We start from the raw sequence: 20652 nt of genomic DNA, 5'->3' as shown, positions 1-20652 counted from the left end.
ATTGCTTGCTAAATTCACGTTTCCGACGATTCCTTTTTGTTCTACACTGAGAATTGGTCCATATTTATTTTACACAGAGAAATTTATTACTCAATTCAAAACAACAGAAAAAATGATAGGTCACCATACTCGTTTGCGAGAAAATGACGATTTACCTCTATGGCGAAGTCCAGCTGTAAAGAAAAAGCCGCCATTTTTTAATGCGCGCGCGCTAATCACGCGTGAAATTATGCGCAGTAGGGATGCGCAATGCAATACTGGGGAATAACCTTAAATAATAGCTTTCTGAAATAGTTTCGATCACCAAAGGAAGTTGAATAAAGCGCTATCACAACAGATCGGTGAAAGTGGAAATCACAGGTGGCTGGAGGAAACCGAAATGAAAAAACTCAATGTCGACAATCCCGACGACGTTCTAAACAGCACTTGACCGAAAAGGAATTCTAACAAAGAAAACGAAAAAACGTTTTATATGAAGAAACTCAGATTTTACTGATTGGATTTTGCAATTTATATTAGCTTATAGAAATGTTCACAACCACCAATTTTAAAAAGTTTTTTTGCTGAAACACACTGCGGTTCGTTCAGCCATGATACAGGAAGAGCACGAAACAAATTTTACCCAGAAAGGCAAACCAAATATAAATTGTCTAATGCTTGAAATTGAAACATGAAATGTTTGAGAGCCTTTAACGTGACAGACTTCACCCTTGACGTGAACAAGGAAAGAATTAAAACGCCGGATCCACATCATTAACAAATCACTCTGGAGGTGAAAGGGAAACAAAACATGTGGACTGTGATTTTCTAATCTTAATATGTTTTGACTGCAGCGCACAGTCTTGGATGTGTTGTTTATGTAATCATTCAAAAGAAGTCAATCAAAAGAAGTCAATCAATCAGTCAGTCAGTCAGTCAGTCAATCAATCGATTAGTCTATCAGGCAATCAGTTGTATCCTTTCATGACGGAAAAATGATGTGCTATCTATGTATGTAGACTGTAGTTCAATTTATTCTTGCAGACGGTAAGAAAAATCCATTCGAAGTGTATCAAGTGACATGTATAGTGTTACGTTGCGAAAAACATATGGAAACAAATTGTATTTAAAATTTAAAGAGCATCATGGTCGGAATACTAAAAACTGCCACTCAAAAATGAAATCAATAGTTCATATTTTGAACTTCGCGTTTTCGAAAAAGCGGAAGTCGGATGTCGAAATCTAGAAAATGAAAGTTCGAAGTTTGACCAACTTAATGTGTTAAAATGTCGTATTTTAAATATTCCGGTGAAATAGATCAACTCTGAGGAAGTTTTTGTTACCGACCGGCTTGAAAGAGTTACAATTCAAACGAAATCTGATCGATATTTCTCCAATTTGGAGAGAAAATGGATAAACATCAAACCAAAACCGTTTCAACGAGAAATTTGACGATTCTGAGGCTAGTGACGTCACGCTTACGGCCATTCTCGAGCATCATACTAAAATGGAAATGTCAGCTACCTGTAAACAAGCTAGTTTCGTACAAATTCAAAGTCTTTCACATTTTCAGGGCTAGTTGACGTTCTCGGCTGGACCTTAATGCTTAATGATGACTAGCTTCTGTTTATCCTGGTTATATCTCTTAACTGTTATTGGCCTTTGTTAAAATGCTCATGAAAGGTTTATAGTGGTCGATGCGCTTCGCTATACCTAGCTAGTTCACAGGCATGCCACTTAAACTGAAAGAAAGAAATATTTCAAGTAAACATAATAGACTCCAGCTAAGTGGTCAGAGCGGGACTTGAGACACCACGACCTCGGGATTTCAAGTCCGGTGCCCTAACCGCTCGGCCACGCTGCCTCCCTGTCTCTTTTGATTTATTCCGGCTTATGTTTCTATGATGACTAGAATTTCTCTTGTTGTGTACCGCAGCAGGACAATTTTCACTGTACATCTAAGCTTGTTGCCTACTTCATATAAAGTCAATTCAAATGACAGTCGAATATTATCTGTGTTTGGCACGTGGAAAAGAACCCCGTCTTCGTCTCTAATGTTTGATTCTAAGCAGTTCTCAGACTGTAGGCATATATCTTTGCCCATTTGCTTTCTTTCACGATCCCATTTCAGAATCTCAGTGTGATTACAGGCTGCACCCATATTCACGTGTTGGGCCTTTGAAAGAATCTTTCTTCCAAATAACAACTTAGCAGGATTCATATCCTTGTCCTTCTGTAACGAATGTGTGCGGTTCATTTCTCTACAACGACGTCTTTCAGTAAGTTATTCAGCATGGCTTTCAATCAGTTCCAATTCTACTTTTCTATCTCTCTCCGTTGGCTTGTGGACACAATGGAGTTGACCTTTTGCGTTCGATATTATTTTCGTTGAAGTAGACTCCAAACTTTTGCGACACAAATGTACTGTTTGCGATACAAATGTACTGTTTCTGGCACTGTTTCTGTTTACAATAAAATTCTTGAGCAAAATTAGAAATAGAGTGAGTTATCTTCGAATCCTACACTTTGACCGAGCGAGACTAGGTCTAGATAAGTTCACATGCGTACTTGATTGAAAACATGCAAAAACTGAAATCCAAAACTGAAATACCGACACCAAAATGTAAAAACACCGGAACACCAAATTTGGAGTCCAAAACTGAAATCACAAAACTGAAATCCAAAATCCACATTTTGTGACAAAAAGATAAATCTGCAAAAACCGACAAATGCTATAAACGGAAATCTGAATTGGTCAACCTATAAATTGAGATCAAAAGCTGACAAACTTCTAAATTCCACTTGGTCGTAAAGGCTGAGCATCGATCAGTTTTCAGAAGAGAGACATCAAAAAACCAAGTCCACGAAGGTAAACTTCATCGCAGTAAGTAATATTTCTCATCAGATTTTCAATGTTTGCAATGTTAATATTTACCAATGCTGAACGAATCGAAGCAAATAGCTTTTCTGTAACGTTGTTTGTTTTGTATAGCTTTTCACAGATCAATTTCTTGTCGTAGACGAAGGACTTTCAAGTCAGTGATAAAGCTCCGTTGCAGTAAGTCAATTTATTCATCAGATTTTACAATGTTAACAGTATTTGTGTACAATAATGCTGAACTGAGAGAGGGGAACAGTTCTTTTCTTAAATGTTTGGTATTTTGTTCAGTTTATCACAGATAGACCATTCTTGTCGCAGACGAGGGACTCAGTTCAAGTCAACGAAAAACTCCGTTGCAGTAAGTCATGTTTTTCTTCAAATTTTAAATGCACACCAGTAGTGAATAACTCTTTACTGAAATGCTCTATGTATTTTGTTTCGCTTATCGTAGAGCTTTGTTGTCGCCGAGAAAAGCGACTTTCAAGTCAGTCAATGGAAATACTCCATCGTAGTAAATTATGTTTTCTTTTTTATCAGATTTTACAATATTAACAATAGTAATGTACACCAGTACCTTAGGAGTGGAATTCAGTCACTCCCTCCTGATAAGCTTTTCATTCTGTTTAGCTCATCTCAGAACTTTCTTGGTGCCAAGAAGAGTGACTTTCAAGTCAGCGGAAAAAACTCCATTGCAGTAAGTTGTGTTTGTCTTGAGTTTTTCAATGTTAGCAATATCCATTTACGCCAAAGTGAAATGCATCATAGAGAACAGTTCTTTTCTAAGTAAACACTTCTTATTTTGTACAGCGTGCAGACTTCTCCTGACGAGGAAGAAGGAAATTCGGGTTAACAAAGAAATCTCTATTTCAGTAAGTCATTCATGTTGTTAGATTTACAATATTAACAATTATGCACCAATGTTAACGAGTAGAAGTGAATAAGTCTTTTCTTAAACGCGCTCTGTTTTGTTTTAGCTTATCAGCTGTTGACGCAGAAGAGATACTTCCAAGCAACGACTCAGAGGACAAACTCCACAACAGTAAGTCATATTTGAATTGAGGTTTAACGAAACTGGTGGTAATAATGATGTGCCATGAATACCAAACGAGTGGAAGAAAATAGCGATAATCTATATTTTATGAAACTATGATTTTTTTCCGCGCCTCATTTACACAAGCGTCTAGCTGTCGTCTTGACTTCGTGTTGGAATTTTCCGACATTTTACGCTTTCGATTTCGACATTTTACGATTTTGATTTCGACATTTTACGATTTTACGATCGTGCCGTAACTTCTTAAGTTTTGACATTTCCTGATAGGTTTCAATGGTGATATCTGATCTGATCTGAAGCTTGTCTGCTCCATTTCGGAGCATAGCCCACTGACAAACTTCTCTAATCCCCTCTGTCTCTGGCCAAGCACTCCATCTGCGTCAAGGAGAAGCCGCCATAACTTCAACAGGAAAGTGCGTTCTGTATTCCCTTCTACAGCTGTTACGCGGTCTACCTCTCCCTCTCTTACCCTTTGGGTTCCCTCAGAGGACTTGTACGGCACTGCACTCACTAGGTCCGCTAAATGTATGGCCTATCCACGACCATTTCCTCTTCATGATCTGTTGTTTCACAGCAGCTCTTTGCCCTGTGATCTCTCACAGGTTAAAGTTACTGACAGTAGAAGTCCAGAAAATACAGAGGATTCTGTGCAGACAGTTTTAACACTATCTTCTCAGTCATTCTCCATGCTTCAGAGTGATAGAGCAAAATAGTCTTTGGATTAGAATTAAATAATCTCATTTTTGTTGCTGTTGTTATCTGTCCGGATCTCCAGTTCCCCCTAAGATATTTAATGCGCTACGCACTTTCCCAATTCTTGACAGAACGTCCTAGTCCGTTCCACCAGTGATCTTTATGGCACTACCTAAGTACTTGAAGGATGTCGCATCTTCTCTTGACATCTGTTTTGTTTTTGTGTACTCGGCGTGAGTTGTTTCTTTTTGCCATCTTGTGCGTGCTTTGGTCAGGTTCTTCTTCTCTGATCGCTTCTGACTGATCTTAGAGATTGTATGATTCGATATCCATGCTTTGTTTTGTTGCTTCTTTCGACCCAGTACTCCTTCACTTGTGTTCATCCACAACGTCTTTAGTTTTCCCCAACTCTCGCATATTTGGCCTGCAGGGTCCTTCATATCTTGGAAGACTTGGTATTTATTCCTGATTGTGATGGAAAATTGCTCAGCTATATAGGCATGACTTAGGGTTGATGTCATTATTCATTCTATTTGCTAAGAGTCTAACCGGTCTTTTTAACTGTTTGAGCCGCAAGTAAGCAACTAAGAGGTCTGACCTAACATCTGCTCTCTGACATCTAGTAAGTCCTTCTTAACTTTCTTGATATGCACAGGTGGTCAACCTTGTTTTAAGTTGTATGGTTGTTCAAGACCCAAGCGACTTTATGCAATCTTTTGTGTGGAAAACTGCTCCACCTATTACAAGCTTGTGCTCTGCACATATATCTGCAAATCTCTTTCCATTATTGTTCATTTCACCGAAACCATGTGTGCATATCACTTCTTTATAACCAGTATTGCAGCTTTCGATCTTGGTAATCATTTCTCTCATTGAGATGGTTTGTTCTCTTTGTGGTCGGTTCTTGCCAAGCACGTTTTTGAGCCTTTCATAAAATTGATCTTTTACCTCCTCGCTAGCATCATTAGTAGGTGCATAAACATCATAAATCTGGTGAGTATCCTTGCTTGTTGTGGTTCTGAATGTGGCAGTTATTAACCTAGAGCTAACTGGCTCTCTGTCTATGAGAGCACTCCGGCCTGTCGTGTACAGCACCCTTTCGTGTGCATGTCCAGAGTTAAGTCTCGTCTCCCCTGTTGCGAGACGGAATGTACCTGATTTAATATATCTTGTCTCTGTGATCCCAAGTAGGCTAATGTTGTACCTTTTCATCTCTGCGTCGACCATGGATGTCTTCCCTTTTTCGTACATCGTTGCAAAGTCACTGTGTGCTGTTTTGGAGAAAGAAGAATCGGTCTGCTAGGTTTCTGTTGATGTTGGCTTTCCCTACCTGGCGTCATGCATTCATGACATGAACTCCTTTCCTCCATGGTGATCTACCAGAGGTAATTCCTCTTGTCATGTTCCAATTTACAGCGCCTCAAATTTTGACAAAAATTCAATTAAATTTCCGCTGAGTTGTAACTCTTAAAGCACGCCTGTACAGCATCAAAACTTATGAAGTCTTCACATGATATGATTTATACTAAATTCATAGCATTTCGTTGTTTTCCATTGAGTTTTTGTATATTAAACGGCACTATTTCGACCTCGTTATTCAAGCGAAAACAGATTTTTGGAGCAATACAGTAAACAAAATAACACGACTATCGGCTGGACGATTTTCGCCACGCGATTCGATTCTGAATCAAAATTACCGCGCGCAAAAGAAAATTTTATGTATAGCCGATTTCAAGGCTAAACTAAACATCAACCAATTGACTGTATCTTTTGATTTGCACTGATGAAAAAATGATCGATGTGTTATCTATGCTGAAGATGTGTGTAAAGAATGGCTTACAGACTTTAATAGAAATCCACAAATATGAGAACAAACTGGATTTAAAAATGTAAAAACATCATCATGGCCGGAATACCAAATACAACGACCGAACATGAGTGAAGTACAGTCCCGACCGGATATCGATATCTAGAAAATGAAAGTTCAACGCTTGCTTGTCACAAGAGCATGTTATATGTGGTATTTTTGAAAGTTCTCTGAAATAGATTCATCAAAAGAAGTTAACTAAAGCGCTATCACAACAGATCGGTGAAAGTTGAAACAGTGGAGACAGCTGGAGGAAACCGAAATCAGAAAACGTAATGTGGACAATGCCGAGGAAGTTCTTTCTAAATAGCACTTGACCGAAAAGGAATACTAACAAAGTGAACGAAAAAGCTTTATATGAAGAAACTCTCATTCTGTGTTAAAGATTCTTTTTTTTTTTTTTGCTGAACACTTTGCTGTTCGTTCAGCGATGACACGGTAAGAGCGCAAAGAAAATTTACCAAGAAAGGCAGATCACATATAATTTGTTTATCTCTTTCTTGAAATTGAAACATGGCACATGGCAATTTGGAACCGGTTTGAGATCTGGAAAGTTACTAGCCTTTAACGTGATGGACTTAACCGTTTGACGTGAACAAGGAAAGAGAAAAGAAAAACATTTGGATTGTGATTTTCTCAAACTTAATATGTTTTGACTGCAGCGTGCAGTCTTGAATGTGTTTGTTTATTTAATCATTCAAAAGAAACCAATAACGATAAATTTGCAAGTTCAGATCTGAATGCGTTTTGCTACGCTCTGTGGTATGAGTGTGTAATATGGCCACACTAGTGTGAAGTCTATCCGATGTTATTAACTCAGCAATTGAATCTAAAAATACGGTTAAACACGATTTAATTTTGTTATCAAACCAACCGAACCCAAAAGAAAACTTTATGAATAGCCGATTTCTAAATTAGACATCCATCAATCTGTCAATCAATCAATCAATCAATCAATTGTATGTTTTCAAGATGAAAAACTGATGTGCTATCCATTTATACAAAAAGCGTGGTTCAATTTATGTTTGCAGACGGTAAATGAAATCCACTCGAAGCGTATCAAGTGATATGTATGGTGTTCCGTTGCGAAAAATTATGGAAACAAATTGTGTTTAAAATTGAAAGAGCATCATGGTGGGAATACCAAAAACTGCTACTCAAAAGTAGAATGTAATAGTTCATATTTTAAACTTCGCGTTTTCGATAAAGCGGAAATCGGAAGTCGAAATCTAGAAAATGAAAGTTTAGAAAGTATCGTGTTAAAATTTCGTATTTTAAATTCTCCGGTGAAATAGATCAATTCTGAGGATGTCGAACTGTCGAAGCTCAAAGTACGTATGTACTGAAAACTGAGGAGTTAAGATAATTGGAAATTTTCAACAGCGACATCATTAAAATTCTAAATTCTACATTCTAAATTGTTTGTCATGGAAAGTTGTTCTTTTGATATATCCTAGACAGGCAAACATTTGTCTCTATGCTGATTGTAATATCAATTCAACTTGGCGTTTCAGAATTAGCATATTTTGAGATTTGCGATTTCTCAGGTCATCAACTCTCTTGTCACAATTAAAAACTGATCATTATCTTGTTTCATGTTAAAAATGTTTAGACGCGACAATGCGTTCTGTATTTCTCCTCCAGCTGCTGAACGGTCTGCCTCTCCTTCTGTTACCCCGCGGGTTCCATTAGAGGACTTGCCATGTACTGCAGCAATCTTTTTACATCTGTTCCCCTCACGACTCAAACATCTACTAGATTCTTTCTAATTTTTCTTGATATGCACAGGTGGTGCATCTGGTTTTCAATTGTATGGTTAGTCGAGACCCACCGTGGCCTTATCCACTCTTTTGTTTGGAAAAACGGAAACTCCAGTTACGAGCTCGTGCTCTGCACATGTCGGCAAATCCCTTTCCATTATTGCTCAGGTCACCTAAACCATGTGTGCCGGCCCTTCACTTCCTCACAACCGATGTGCCAGCTTCCAATCTTGGTATTCATAACGTGTCCCATTCAGGGATGGTCAGTTCTCTTTGCGGTCGGTTCTTGCCAAGCACTTTTTTGAGTCTTTCATAAAACTGGTCTTTTACCGCCTCACAATCATCATTAGTTGGTGTATCACACACGGTAAATCTTGTGAGTATCCTTGCTTGTTTTGATTCTGAATGTGGCTGCTCTTGACCTAAAGCTAACTGGCTCTAAACCTATGAGAGCGCTCCACCTGTCGTATGCAGCGGCCTATCGTGTGTATGTCCAGAGTAAAGTATCGTCTCCTGTGGCGAGGCGGAATGTAACTGATTGAATCCATCTTGTCTCTGCAATCCCGAGAAGGCTAATGTTGTACCTTTTCATCTCCATGGCGACCATGGATGTCTTCTGTTGGTCTTCCTTCGTTCAAAAGTTACTGTGTGCTGTTTGGAGGAAAGAAGAATGGGTCTGCTAGGTTTCCGTTGATGTTGGCTTCTTTCCGTCACGGTTCGTGACATGAACTCCTTTCTTCCATGGTGCTATACAAGGGGTAATTCCTCTTGTAATGTTCCAATTTACCGCGTCTCAAGTTTGACAAAAATTCAATTAAATTTCCGTTGAGTTGTAACTCTTTTAAGACGCCTGTATAGCATCAAAACTTACTAAGTCTTGACATGATATGACTTACACTAAATTCATAGCATTTCTTAGATTTCCAAAGACTTTTTGTATATTAAGGGACATTATTTCGACCTTGTTATTCAAGCGAAAACAGATTTTTGGAGCAATACAGTAAACAAAATAATAGGACTATCGGTTTGACGATTTTCGCCACACGATTCGATTCTGAATCAAGCCAACCGCGCGCGAAAGAAAATGTTATGAATAGCTGATTTCAAGGCTAAATTAAACATCAAAGATTTGATTGTATCTCTTTAATAGTCCTGGTGAAAAAGTGATGTGCTATATACTGACGTATAAAGAATGGGTAACAGACTTCAAGAGAAATCCATTAAAAAAACCTAAACTAGTTTGTGACATATCTATGGCGTTCTGTCCACAAATATGGAAACAAATTGGAGTTAAACTGTAAAAACATTATGGCCGGAATACCAAAAACAACGACCGAACGTGAGTGAAATACGTCATTTCAAACTTTAAGTTTTCAAACAGTGGCGACCGGATATCCAGCCCTAGAAAATGAAAGTTCGACGCTTGCTTTTCACAAAAACATGTTAACTGTGGTATTTTTAATAGTTTTCTAAAATAGTTTCGATCACCAAAGGAAGTTGAATAAAGCGCTATCACAACAAATCGGTGAAAGTGGAAATCACTGGTGGCTGGAGGAAACCGAAATGAAAAAACTCAATGTTGACAATGCCGACGACGTATTAAATAACAGTTGGCCTAAAAGGAATACTAACAAAGAGAACGAAAACGTTTTAGATGAAGAAACTCAGATTTTACTGATTGGATTTTGCAATTTATATCAGCTTACAGTTCACAACCACCAATTTCGAAAAGTTTTTTTTTGCTGAAACACATTGTAGTTCGTTCAGCCATGATACAGGAAGAGCACGAAACAAATTTTACCCAGAAAGGCAGACCACATATAAATTGTCTATCTAATGCTTGAAATTGAAACATGAAAAGTTTGAGAGCCTTTAACGTGACGTCAGCCTTGACGTGGACAAGGAAAGAATTAAAACGCCGGATCCACATCATTAACAAATCACTCTGGAGGTGAAAGGGAAACAAAACATGTGGACTGTGATTTTCTAATCTTAATATGTTTTGACTGCATCGCACAGTCTTGGATGTGTTGTTTATGTAATCATTCAAAAGAAGTCAATCAAAAGAAGTCAATCAATCAGTCAGTCAGCCAGTCAGTCAGTCAATCAATCGATTAGTCTATCAGGCAATCAGTTGTATCCTTTCATGACGGAAAAATGATGCGCTATCTATGTATATAGACTGTAGTTCAATTTATTCTTGCAGACGGTAAGAAAAATCCATTCGAAGCGTATCGAGTGACATGTATGGTGTTCCGTTGCGAAAAACATATGGAAACAAATTGTATTTAAAATTTAAAGAGCATCCTGGTCGGAATACCAAAAACTGCCACTCAAAAATGAAATCAATAGTTCATATTTTGAACTTCGCATTTTCGAAAAAGCGGAAGTCGGATGTCGAAATCTAGAAAATGAAAGTTCGAAGTTTGACCAACTTAATGTGTTAAAATGTCGTATTTTAAATAATCCGGTGAAATAGATCAACTCTGAGGAAGTTTTTGTTACTGACCGGCTTGAAAGAGTTACAATTCAAACGAAATCTGATCGATATTTCTCCAATTTGGAGAGAAAATGGATAAACATCAAACCAAAACCGTTTCAATGAGAAATTTGACGATTATGAGGGTAGTGACGTCGCGCTTACGGCCATTCTTGAGCATCATACTAAAATGGAAATGTCAGCTACCTGTAAACAAGCTAGTTCCGTACAAATTCAGTCTTTCACATTTTCAGGGCTAGTTAACGTTCTCACCCGGATCTCAACGCTTAATGATGACTAGCTTCCGTTTATCGTGGTTATATCTCTTAAGTGTTATTGGCCTTTGTTACAATGCTGAATGTTTATAGTGGTCGATGCGCTTAGTTATACCTAGCTAGTTCACAGGCATGCCACTTAAACTGAAAGAAAGAAATATTTCAAGTAAACATAATAGACTCCAGCTAAGTGGTCAGAGCGGGACTTAAGAACCCGGGACCTCGGGATTTCAAGTCCGGCGCCCTAACCGCTCGGCCACGCTGCCTCCCTGTCTCTTTTGATTTATTCCTGTGATGACTAGAATTTCTCTTGTTGTGTACCGCAGCAGGACAATTTTCACTGTACATCTAAGCTTGTTGCCGACTTCATATAAAGTCAATTCAAATGACAGTCGAATCTTATCTATGTTTGGTTCGTGGAAAAGAACCCCGTCTTCGTCTCTGATGTTTGATTCTAAACAGTTCTCAGACTGTAGGCATATATTTTTGCCCATTTGCTTTCTTTCACGATCCCAGTTCAGAAACTCAGTGTGATTACAGGCTGCACCCATATTCACGTGTTGGGCCTTTGAAAGAATCTTTCTTCCAAATAACAACTTAGCAGGATTCATATCCTTGTGCTTCTATAACAAATGTGTGCAGTTCATTTCTCTATAACGACTTCTTTCAGTGGGCTATTCAGCATGGCTTTCAATCAGCTCCTATTCTACATTTCTATCTCTCTCCGTTGGCTTGTGGACACAATGGAATTGACCTTTTGCGTTCGATATTATTTTCGTTGAAGTAGACTCCAAACTTTTGCGACACAAATGGTAAACTATTGTCTATTTTTACTGATAGGGAGACTCCGTATTCTACTACTTTATTTATTACGTTTTTAGCACACAACCCCGCAAGCTTTCTTAGCATGTACAAATATTGAGGCTAGTTTGAATCTTAACGTCATAATCAGTCAATTAGCCCGGCAATTCAAAACTCGTTTCGAGTACTTACAGCATTGATATGAGGTCTCAGTCTTGGAACCTTCTACTCCATGGCCGCTTTCCTGCTCGCCCGTTATTGGCCTACCTTCATTGCGGAGGACAATGAATTCGATGTAACCTTTTTCACGGCAACGTTTATGGTGCTTTAAGTTTGGCAAGGATGTTCAGTGGTTTCGATGCCATTAGAATATAACCTCTGGGTTGTCTTCTCTTTCGCTTTGATTCTTCCTTTTCATCTAATCGATGATATTGCCCATTGATTCTAAGTCGATGAGAACTACTATAAGAGTCATGTGTCCAATTATTAGATCGACCGCGGTCTCTCATCCATTCCCTTCTCATGATTTATTGAGTGCTATAGCCACTGCATAATCCTTGCAGTCTTAACTTTCCTGTGAGTAATTAACGTTTATTCATCTACCTTGCCTGTTCCAGGCTCTCGGTCAGTTATGATGATCAAAAAAGCAAGCGTGCGTGCGAGGAGTGGTCAGGGGACAAAAGTGAAGGGTGTGCTGTTGTAATATTGCAAGAATACAATGACGCGCTTTATGGTCCTTAAGCTGTATGTGCAGAGCTGCAAGCCTTTGACAATGTAAAGCTGAAAGAATCGTAGCATGTTAAGTTCTTATACTGCAAGGTTGCTACGCCATATCACGTTCCAAAACGTGAGTGGTGATTCCACAACGAAATCTCCTTATAAGATAAGTACATAAACATTAATTAAATTTATTCACTGTAAATTACACAGAAATGGAACAAAAAAAATCAGAAATAATACAACGGCTACAGCAACAACTAACCAAAGCCAAAGAAGTGGGGGACAGGGCTGGAGAGGGACGTGCCTATGGAAATCTTGGCAACGCTTGTCAAGGTCTCGGCGATTTCAAACAAGCCTTGGAGTACCACAAGCAAGATCTTAGCATTGCCAAAGAAGTGGCGGACAGGGCTGGAGAGGGACGTGCCTATGGAAATCTTGGCAACGCTTGTGACAGTCTCGGCGATTTCAAACAAGCCTTGGAGTACCACAAGCAACATCTTAGCATTGCCAAAGAAGTGGGGGACAGGGCTGGAGAGGGACGTGCCTATGGAAATCTTGGCAACGCTTGTGGAGGTCTCGGCGATTTCAAACAAGCCTTGGAGTACCACAAGCAACATCTTAGCATTGCCAAAGAAGTGGCGGACAGGGCTGGAGAGGGACGTGCCTATGGAAATCTTGGCAACGCTTGTGGAGGTCTCGGCGATTTCAAACAAGCCTTGGAGTACCACAAGCAAGATCTTAGCATTGCCAAAGAAGTGGGGGACAGGGCTGGAGAGGGACGTGCCTATGGAAATCTTGGCAACGCTTGTGGAGGTCTCGGCGATTTCAAACAAGCCTTGGAGTACCACAAGCAACATCTTAGCATTGCCAAAGAAGTGGGGGACAGGGCTGGAGAGGGACGTGCCTATGGAGGTCTTGGCAACGCTTGTCAAGGTCTCGGCCATTTCAAACAAGCCTTGGAGTACCACAAGCAACATCTTAGCATTGCCAAAGAAGTGGGGGACAGGGCTGGAGAGGGACGTGCCTATGGAAATCTTGGCAACGCTTGTGGAGGTCTCGGCGATTTCAAACAAGCCTTGGAGTACCACAAGCAACATCTTAGCATTGCCAAAGAAGTGGGGGACAGGGCTGGAGAGGGACGTGCCTATGGAGGTCTTGGCAACGCTTGTCAAGGTCTCGGCCATTTCAAACAAGCCTTGGAGTACCACAAGCAACATCTTAGCATTGCCAAAGAAGTGGGGGACAGGGCTGGAGAGGGAGGTGCCTATTGCAATCTTGGCAACGCTTGTCAAGGTCTCGGCGATTTCAAACAAGCCTTGGAGTACCACAAGCAACATCTTAGCATTGCCAAAGAAGTGGGGAACAGGGCTGGAGAGGGACGTGCCTATTGTAATCTTGGCAACGCTTGTGGAGGTCTCGGCGATTTCAAACAAACCTTGGAGTACCACAAGCAACATCTTAGCATTGCCAAAGAAGTGGGGGACAGGGCTGGAGAGGGAGGTGCCTATTGCAATCTTGGCAACGCTTGTCAAGGTCTCGGCGATTTCAAACAAGCCTTGGAGTACCACAAGCAACATCTTAGCATTGCCAAAGAAGTGGGGGACAGGGCTGGAGAGGGACGTGCCTATTGTAATCTTGGCAACGCTTGTGGAGGTCTCGGCGATTTCAAACAAGCCTTGGAGTACCACAAGCAACATCTTAGCATTGCCAAAGAAGTGGGGGACAGGGCTGGAGAGGGAGGTGCCTATGGAAATCTTGGCAACGCTTGTCAAGGTCTCGGCGATTTCAAACAAGCCTTGGAGTACCACAAGCAACATCTTAGCATTGCCAAAGAAGTGGGGGACAGGGCTGGAGAGGGAGGTGCCTATTGCAATCTTGGCAACGCTTGTCAAGGTCTCGGCGATTTCAAACAAGCCTTGGAGTACCACAAGCAACATCTTAGCATTGCCAAAGAAGTGGGGAACAGGGCTGGAGAGGGACGTGCCTATTGTAATCTTGGCAACGCTTGTGGAGGTCTCGGCGATTTCAAACAAACCTTGGAGTACCACAAGCAACATCTTAGCATTGCCAAAGAAGTGGGGGACAGGGCTGGAGAGGGAGGTGCCTATGGAAATCTTGGCAACGCTTGTGACAGTCTCGGCGATTTCAAACAAGCCTTGGAGTACCACAAGCAACATCTTAGCATTGCCAAAGAAGTGGGGGACAGGGCTGGAGAGGGACGTGCCTATGGAAATCTTGGCAACGCTTGTGGAGGTCTCGGCGATTTCAAACAAGCCTTGGAGTACCACAAGCAACATCTTAGCATTGCCAAAGAAGTGGGGGACAGGGCTGGAGAGGGAGGTGCCTATTGCAATCTTGGCAACGCTTGTCAAGGTCTCGGCGATTTCAAACAAGCCTTGGAGTACCACAAGCAACATCTTAGCATTGCCAAAGAAGTGGGGGACAGGGCTGGAGAGGGACGTGCCTATGGAAATCTTGGCAACGCTTGTGACAGTCTCGGCGATTTAAAACAAGCCTTGGAGAACCACAAGCAACGTCTTAGCATTGCCAAAGAAGTGGGGGACAGGGCTGAAGAGGGACGTGCCTGTGGTGAACTTGGTCATGTTTATTGCCATCTCCGTTATTTCAGAGAGGCCACAGAATACCAAGCACAATCTCTTAGCATCGCAAAAGAGGTAGGGGACAGAGAAGGAGAGGGTTCAAGCTATGTCGGTCTTGGCGACATTCGCAGAGATCTTGGTGATTTAAAAGGAGGCTTTGGTTATTATTTGCAAGGCCTGAAGGTTGCAGAAGAGTCTGGGAGCAAGGCTGCCAAAAGTGCTCTATATTGTAGACTCGGAACCTTTTATCAGCTCCAGGGTGACTTGAAAGCAGCCAAAGAATATCACCAGCAGCATCTTGATATTGCCAAAGAAACTGGGGACAGGTGTAAGGAAGGATGCGCCTGTCTTTTGCTTGGTTACGATCATGAATTGTCGGGTTGCTGGAACTGTGCTCTGGGGTTTTATCAATCCAGTGTCAGAGCGTATGATGGCGTCAGGTCTCTTCTTCGAGACGAAGATGTGTGGAAAGTAAACTTCCGCGATTATCATCAAAATGCCTATACCGCTCTGTGGACAACCTTAGTGAAGCTTTCAAAGACTGACGAGGCTTTGAGCGCTGCTGAGCAAGGCCGAGGACAAGCCCTAACAGATCTAATGGAATTACAGTATGGCATTAAACTGCTTCCGTCTGGATCTTTTGATTTGAAAGAAATTATCTCCAGCAGAGTAGTCAATGTGCCCATTCAAATAGTGTATGTAGCACTGGAGGATAAGAAGATCAATTTATGGGTCCTCTCCCAAGGAAATGGTGTTCAATTCAGACAAAATGGCGTGGGAGGTCGTGACTACTTAGAAAGAGTAATGACAAACGCATTCAAAGATAACGTTGGCCGTTGTGTGAGAATTAAGGATCGCACGTCGAGAAAGCTAGCAGAAGAATTGACGCGCGAAAACGAATCTGACATATCAGTACAGCTATCAAAGGGGAACAAAATTTCCTTGCGCCTTTTACATTGTAGTATTTTTTGTCCCGTTGCAAAATTGCTACGGCGAAGCGATGAAATTATCATTGTCCCGGATGGTGTGCTATGCTTGGCTCCTTTTGCTGCGTTTCTGGATCATACGTCAAGATACCTCAGCGACTCTTTCAGGATCCGAGTCATCCCCTCGCTGTCAAGTTTAAAGCTGATCGCGGATGCTCCGGAAGACTACCATTCCAAGAGCGGGGCGTTGCTTGTAGGAGATCCATGTCTGAAAGAAATCACTTACATGACTGGTGAACCCAAATGGATGCAGTTGCCATATGCCAGAGAGGAGGTAAGAATGATAGGTGAGATTCTTAACACCGCTCCACTTACAGGAGAGGCAGCAAGTAAAGATGAGGTCCTGAGACGAATCAGTTCGGTTGCCTTAGTACACATCGCCGCACACGGTCAATCTGGAAGTGGCCAAATTTATCTGGCTCCAAACCCGGCGCGGAAAAGCAAATATCCTCAAGAAGACGACTATATTTTGAAAATTGCAGACGTGCGAGCCGTTCAGCTGCGAGCAAGGCTTGTTGTGCTCAGTTGCTGTCATAGTGGTCAAGGAGATGTTAAAGCTGAGGGCGTGGTCGGTATTGCTCGAGCATTTCTGGGAGCTGGTGCTCGTTCTGTTCTGGTGACACTCTGGGCAGTTGATGACGAGGCTACTCTGGAGTTCATGAAGAAGTTCTATCAACACCTGAGGGATGGAAAAAGCGCTAGTGTATCCCTTAGTCTGGCCATGAAGTACCTCCGGGAGACAGAAAAGTTTCGTGCCGTAAAGTACTGGGCTCCGTTTCAACTCATTGGTGATGACGTCACCCTGGACTTTAAAGAAATAGAGCACGGTAAGTAAATACATTTTGAAATCTTTAACATTTTTAACGCATTTGGTAATAGATGCAAATCTCTTTCGCTTGAAACTTAGCTATACAGTTTTCTAGATGAGCAACCCACCTTCGTTGATGGACAGGACAGCTTATGTTAGTTTCAAGTTGGCGCTTATTTTAAATTTTAGTTCTTGTTACGACTGTTTGACAACGGTGATAGATTTATTGTAGGTGTCGATGTTTTTGTAAGTAAAGCTAATGCTTTTTTTCTAGGTTGTTTTTTGTGTGTACTCACACCTTTCAAAAAACTTGGCCGCTACAGTAGTTTTAGAAGCAGATCTCGATATTCGTTTTAAGTGTACCAGGAACCCAGAGTGTACTTTATGTACAGATAGAATATTTTACCAGACACGCAGTTATTTTTTTCCTCCTTAACAAAGTCAAACGTTCTTGAATTTAGTGACTTTTACTTTTTAATAATTTTGATGTATTCATAAAGTAAAGTAGAGTATGTGGTCGGAGAATATGCTTGCTGTATTGCCCCACCAAAGTCAAAATCTGAGCTGGCTATTTTGAAATCAAGAGTAAAATGGTGGTGATGAGTCTTGCTTTTGTTGTCATAGTGTTGTAAGACATCTTTCAAGTTTCGTAATACTTGCTGAATCACAGAAAACGTCCAAGTCTGCCAGCTCACTTAAATGTTATTTACCTTTGCAGAAGCGGAATCCGTTGAAGCACAGAAGGGACCACACAATGGCTAAGGAACAAAAAAGTCTTCTTGTCATGCACATTTACAGTGGTATGTGATTTTTGTTTCTTTTCACTGCGAAGAATGATGACAATAATAGTAATAATAATTACTGACTAACGAAACAATAACCCGCTATTGACATTAGTCGAGGTTCAGTTTCTGCGAACATTTCATTTTCCAAGCAAACAACAGTTCTAGAAGGAATAGCAAGAAAAAATGTAAGCTTCAAGACAAGTCAAGAAAAATTTCTATTGACTTAGTGACTTAGTAAGCTGAATCGTTGTTTAATAACAAATGAAAAATCATGCTGTATTCTCTGTGTTATTTTCCTTATAGAATTGTTTTGCCTTTCTGTGTTGTTTTAGGATGGAAACCAGCAAAAAGAAGCAAGATGCTAGTGGCAGTGAGCCGGATAATAACAAAACATTAAGATGGCGATTTTTATGTCCTGGTATATATTGAGAATCGTGTTTATTCGAGATTTACAAGATATCATATTAGAAATGGTAGTCTATTCAAGTTTACCAAAAACTAGGAATGAATTTTTTTAAAAAATTTATGTTAAAAATTAAGGACACATTTTTTTAACGATTTTTCATGCCAAAAATCAATACTCCCATGGTTTTTGCCTTTAGTAGGAATTTTTTTTAAAATGTGTGAAAATAATAAGGAGACATTTTGTTAATGATTTTTTCTCCCGAAAAGTAGCACTTTCATGGCGATTGCCTTAAACCGCTGGAAACGAACCAAAGGCTCGAAAAACAATAGCGACAGTGTGAGCTGTTTCAAATACCGCTATTATTTTCACAGTAATATACTGCCATTGTGTCATATTTTTTGGTTAAACATTTTGCTGGTTAGATTACATAGTATGAGAAATTTTATGTTAATTGGCACAAGTATGAATTGAAAATGAAAATGGAAGTTTTTATAAGGCACCCACATTGTGCGACATATTTACTCAAGTAAAACTGGATCGTACTACTTCCTGCTAGCCTAGATTAGATAGAGGATATTACACGGTGACGAGAAGATATGAATTTTATGTTCGAGTGGCAAGAACAATATCTCACTCGTTCGCTTCGCTCACTCGTGAGATATTGTTCTTGCCACGCCAACGTGTAATGTTCTTTTTATTATGTGGAGAAACCAATTCAACAAAAGCAAAAGGCGGGAATCGTGACTTCATTGAACGATACGACACTCACAAAGGTGACATACGGAAAATACGCCACTCAGGTCCCGGATGAAGTGGCGTATGGAATCTACGAGTGGTTTAGTTCCCAGTAAAACACTCTCCTCCATATAATAATAAGAAATATTATACACAGTAGAATAGGATCGTTTTACTACAGTTATACTAGATGAACTCGAACTGAATATGACAAGGACTGTCTGTGCATGGTTTATGTTTTAAAAAATTGTTTACGTAGTTTAAAGCGTTTAATTCAAGTCTTGGGGAGTTTAAGTAACTAAGACGGCGACGCCAAGGACAACGTCGATTAAAAAATGACTTTGTATTTTACGTTCGAGTCTCGCGAGACTTTAAAGTAATTTTGTTTGTTTCTCATTGTCGAAACTGTCTCGAAACTGAATATGGAACACAGCATAAAATTCGAAATCTAAATTTTAGACATTATCCGTCGTGGTTCGCGTTATTCATACAACGCAGAATTTGGTCATTTCACGTTGTTGCTTTGCAGAGGACGACAAAGAAATGTGCCATGAATTATAACGCACGTGCAAAGCCACTGAATTGCTTATTAAACCTTTTGTTTAGCGAAGTTCCTGTTGCCGTTGCGGTCGTGGTTTTCTTAAACTCCCTATTATCACAACTGAGTTGAATTTAAGACATTCAAGCTTGATCAGTGAATTCGCTGAAGCTGTAATCTTCTGGACAATCAATGCTTGGAAATCCTAACGGCACATCAACTTTAGAGGTGGCCATGCTATTCACTGGCGTAATGTACTGTGCTATCTCGTTCATTGGGGTAACTGTTGTAGCATCCATGAACCGGACAGGAAGCAAAGAAGACTTGTACTCGTTTAATCTAGCAAAGATATCACAAGACAATCACAGTAAACCCAGCCTCACATCCTGGCCTTTACCAAGTCCAGAACCACTTCTGAATTTCCAAGCCTTCTTGAACACAAAACCGCATCGAGGACACAAAATGATTAAGAACTGTGCTGAAAGCATCATAGACTGATTTGAAAACTAAAAATATGTAAGCGTCAATCTCAACTGCGGTAAGTCGCCGATGAACTTCGAAATCCGTTTGGGTAATTTTGTACAATTAATGCAGTATTCAGTTGGCGATTTTCAGAATATAGTTGATTTAGTTTTGTATGGATGTTGCTGTCAAAAGATTAATAAGCATAAACGTGGACATGTTTGTGGGACTTCCTCAAATCATTATCATCGGAGAGATCATGGAACGCTTACATCGATTTTATAATTCAGGTGCGCCATTCACAGACCATCATGGTGCAGTACAGTGTTTTTGCATGATTTCTAAGCCGTGAAACTCTTAAAGATTCACTCATCCGTTTGATGCAGTATTCTAGATCGGTTTTCCAAAGCAAACACTTCCACAGTTTTGTAACTAGGAACTTAGTTAATACTTCATGTAGGGTTAAATGCTTTGTAGTTGTAAACGGACAGCCAGTTATAATCACTCCTAGATTGTGTGTATGAACAGAAGAAGAGTAATAATATTAAAAGATTGTAGCAGTAGGAAAGGCTAGGAGTGTGCGCAATTCAACAGGATTGTTACACGCGCGCACGATTTCAAACATATTTTCTTTCTAATTCGCCGATGACATTTTTGTGATATCGAAAAAAAAAACAATTTTACCACAATTGCTACTAATCTCGCAATCTAATTGGCTAATTTGCCGTTGTCGATAAGAGTCCAGACAACGCTGCTCGCGTCAATGTGTCACGCAATGCCTTTCCGCCTCGTGAGTCCACAACATTTTGACCCCTGTGACGACGCG

The 20652-nt window shown here is 40.3% G+C and overlaps 2 protein-coding genes across 5 annotated transcripts; one reads left to right on the top strand and one right to left on the bottom strand.

Moving 5' to 3' along the window:
* The first annotated feature begins 2682 nt into the window (after positions 1-2682).
* LOC110049172 (uncharacterized) lies at positions 2683-20394 on the top strand. Of its 4 annotated transcripts, XM_089271696.1 has the most exons (9): positions 2683-2863; positions 2972-3037; positions 3149-3218; positions 3488-3554; positions 3668-3729; positions 3835-3899; positions 12717-16919; positions 17619-17700; positions 18018-20394. In XM_089271696.1, the coding sequence occupies exons 7-8, from the start codon at positions 12719-12721 to the stop codon at positions 17660-17662; spliced, it is 4245 nt and encodes a 1414-aa protein (XP_089127822.1). In that variant the 5' UTR covers positions 2683-2863; positions 2972-3037; positions 3149-3218; positions 3488-3554; positions 3668-3729; positions 3835-3899; positions 12717-12718; the 3' UTR covers positions 17663-17700; positions 18018-20394. The 4 variants fall into 4 exon arrangements, with proteins under 4 accessions (XP_089127822.1, XP_089127823.1, XP_089127824.1 ...); XM_089271697.1 differs by lacking the exon at positions 2683-2863 and having other exon boundaries at positions 2883-3037; XM_089271698.1 differs by lacking the exons at positions 2683-2863; positions 2972-3037; positions 3149-3218 and having other exon boundaries at positions 3232-3554.
* LOC149105913 (uncharacterized) lies at positions 5292-5855 on the bottom strand. The gene has a single exon (XM_089272399.1). It carries the CDS (start codon positions 5853-5855, stop codon positions 5292-5294), a length of 564 nt encoding a protein of 187 aa, XP_089128525.1.
* Positions 20395-20652: the final 258 nt, after the last annotated feature.

Source organism: Orbicella faveolata, unplaced genomic scaffold (genome assembly GCF_042242905.1).
Source record: "Orbicella faveolata isolate gen_17 unplaced genomic scaffold, um_ofav_v1 contig_34, whole genome shotgun sequence".
Lineage (NCBI taxonomy): Eukaryota > Metazoa > Cnidaria > Anthozoa > Scleractinia > Merulinidae > Orbicella > Orbicella faveolata.
The sequence above is the reverse complement of the archived record's forward strand: the minus strand, read 5'-3'. Positions and strand labels throughout refer to the sequence as shown.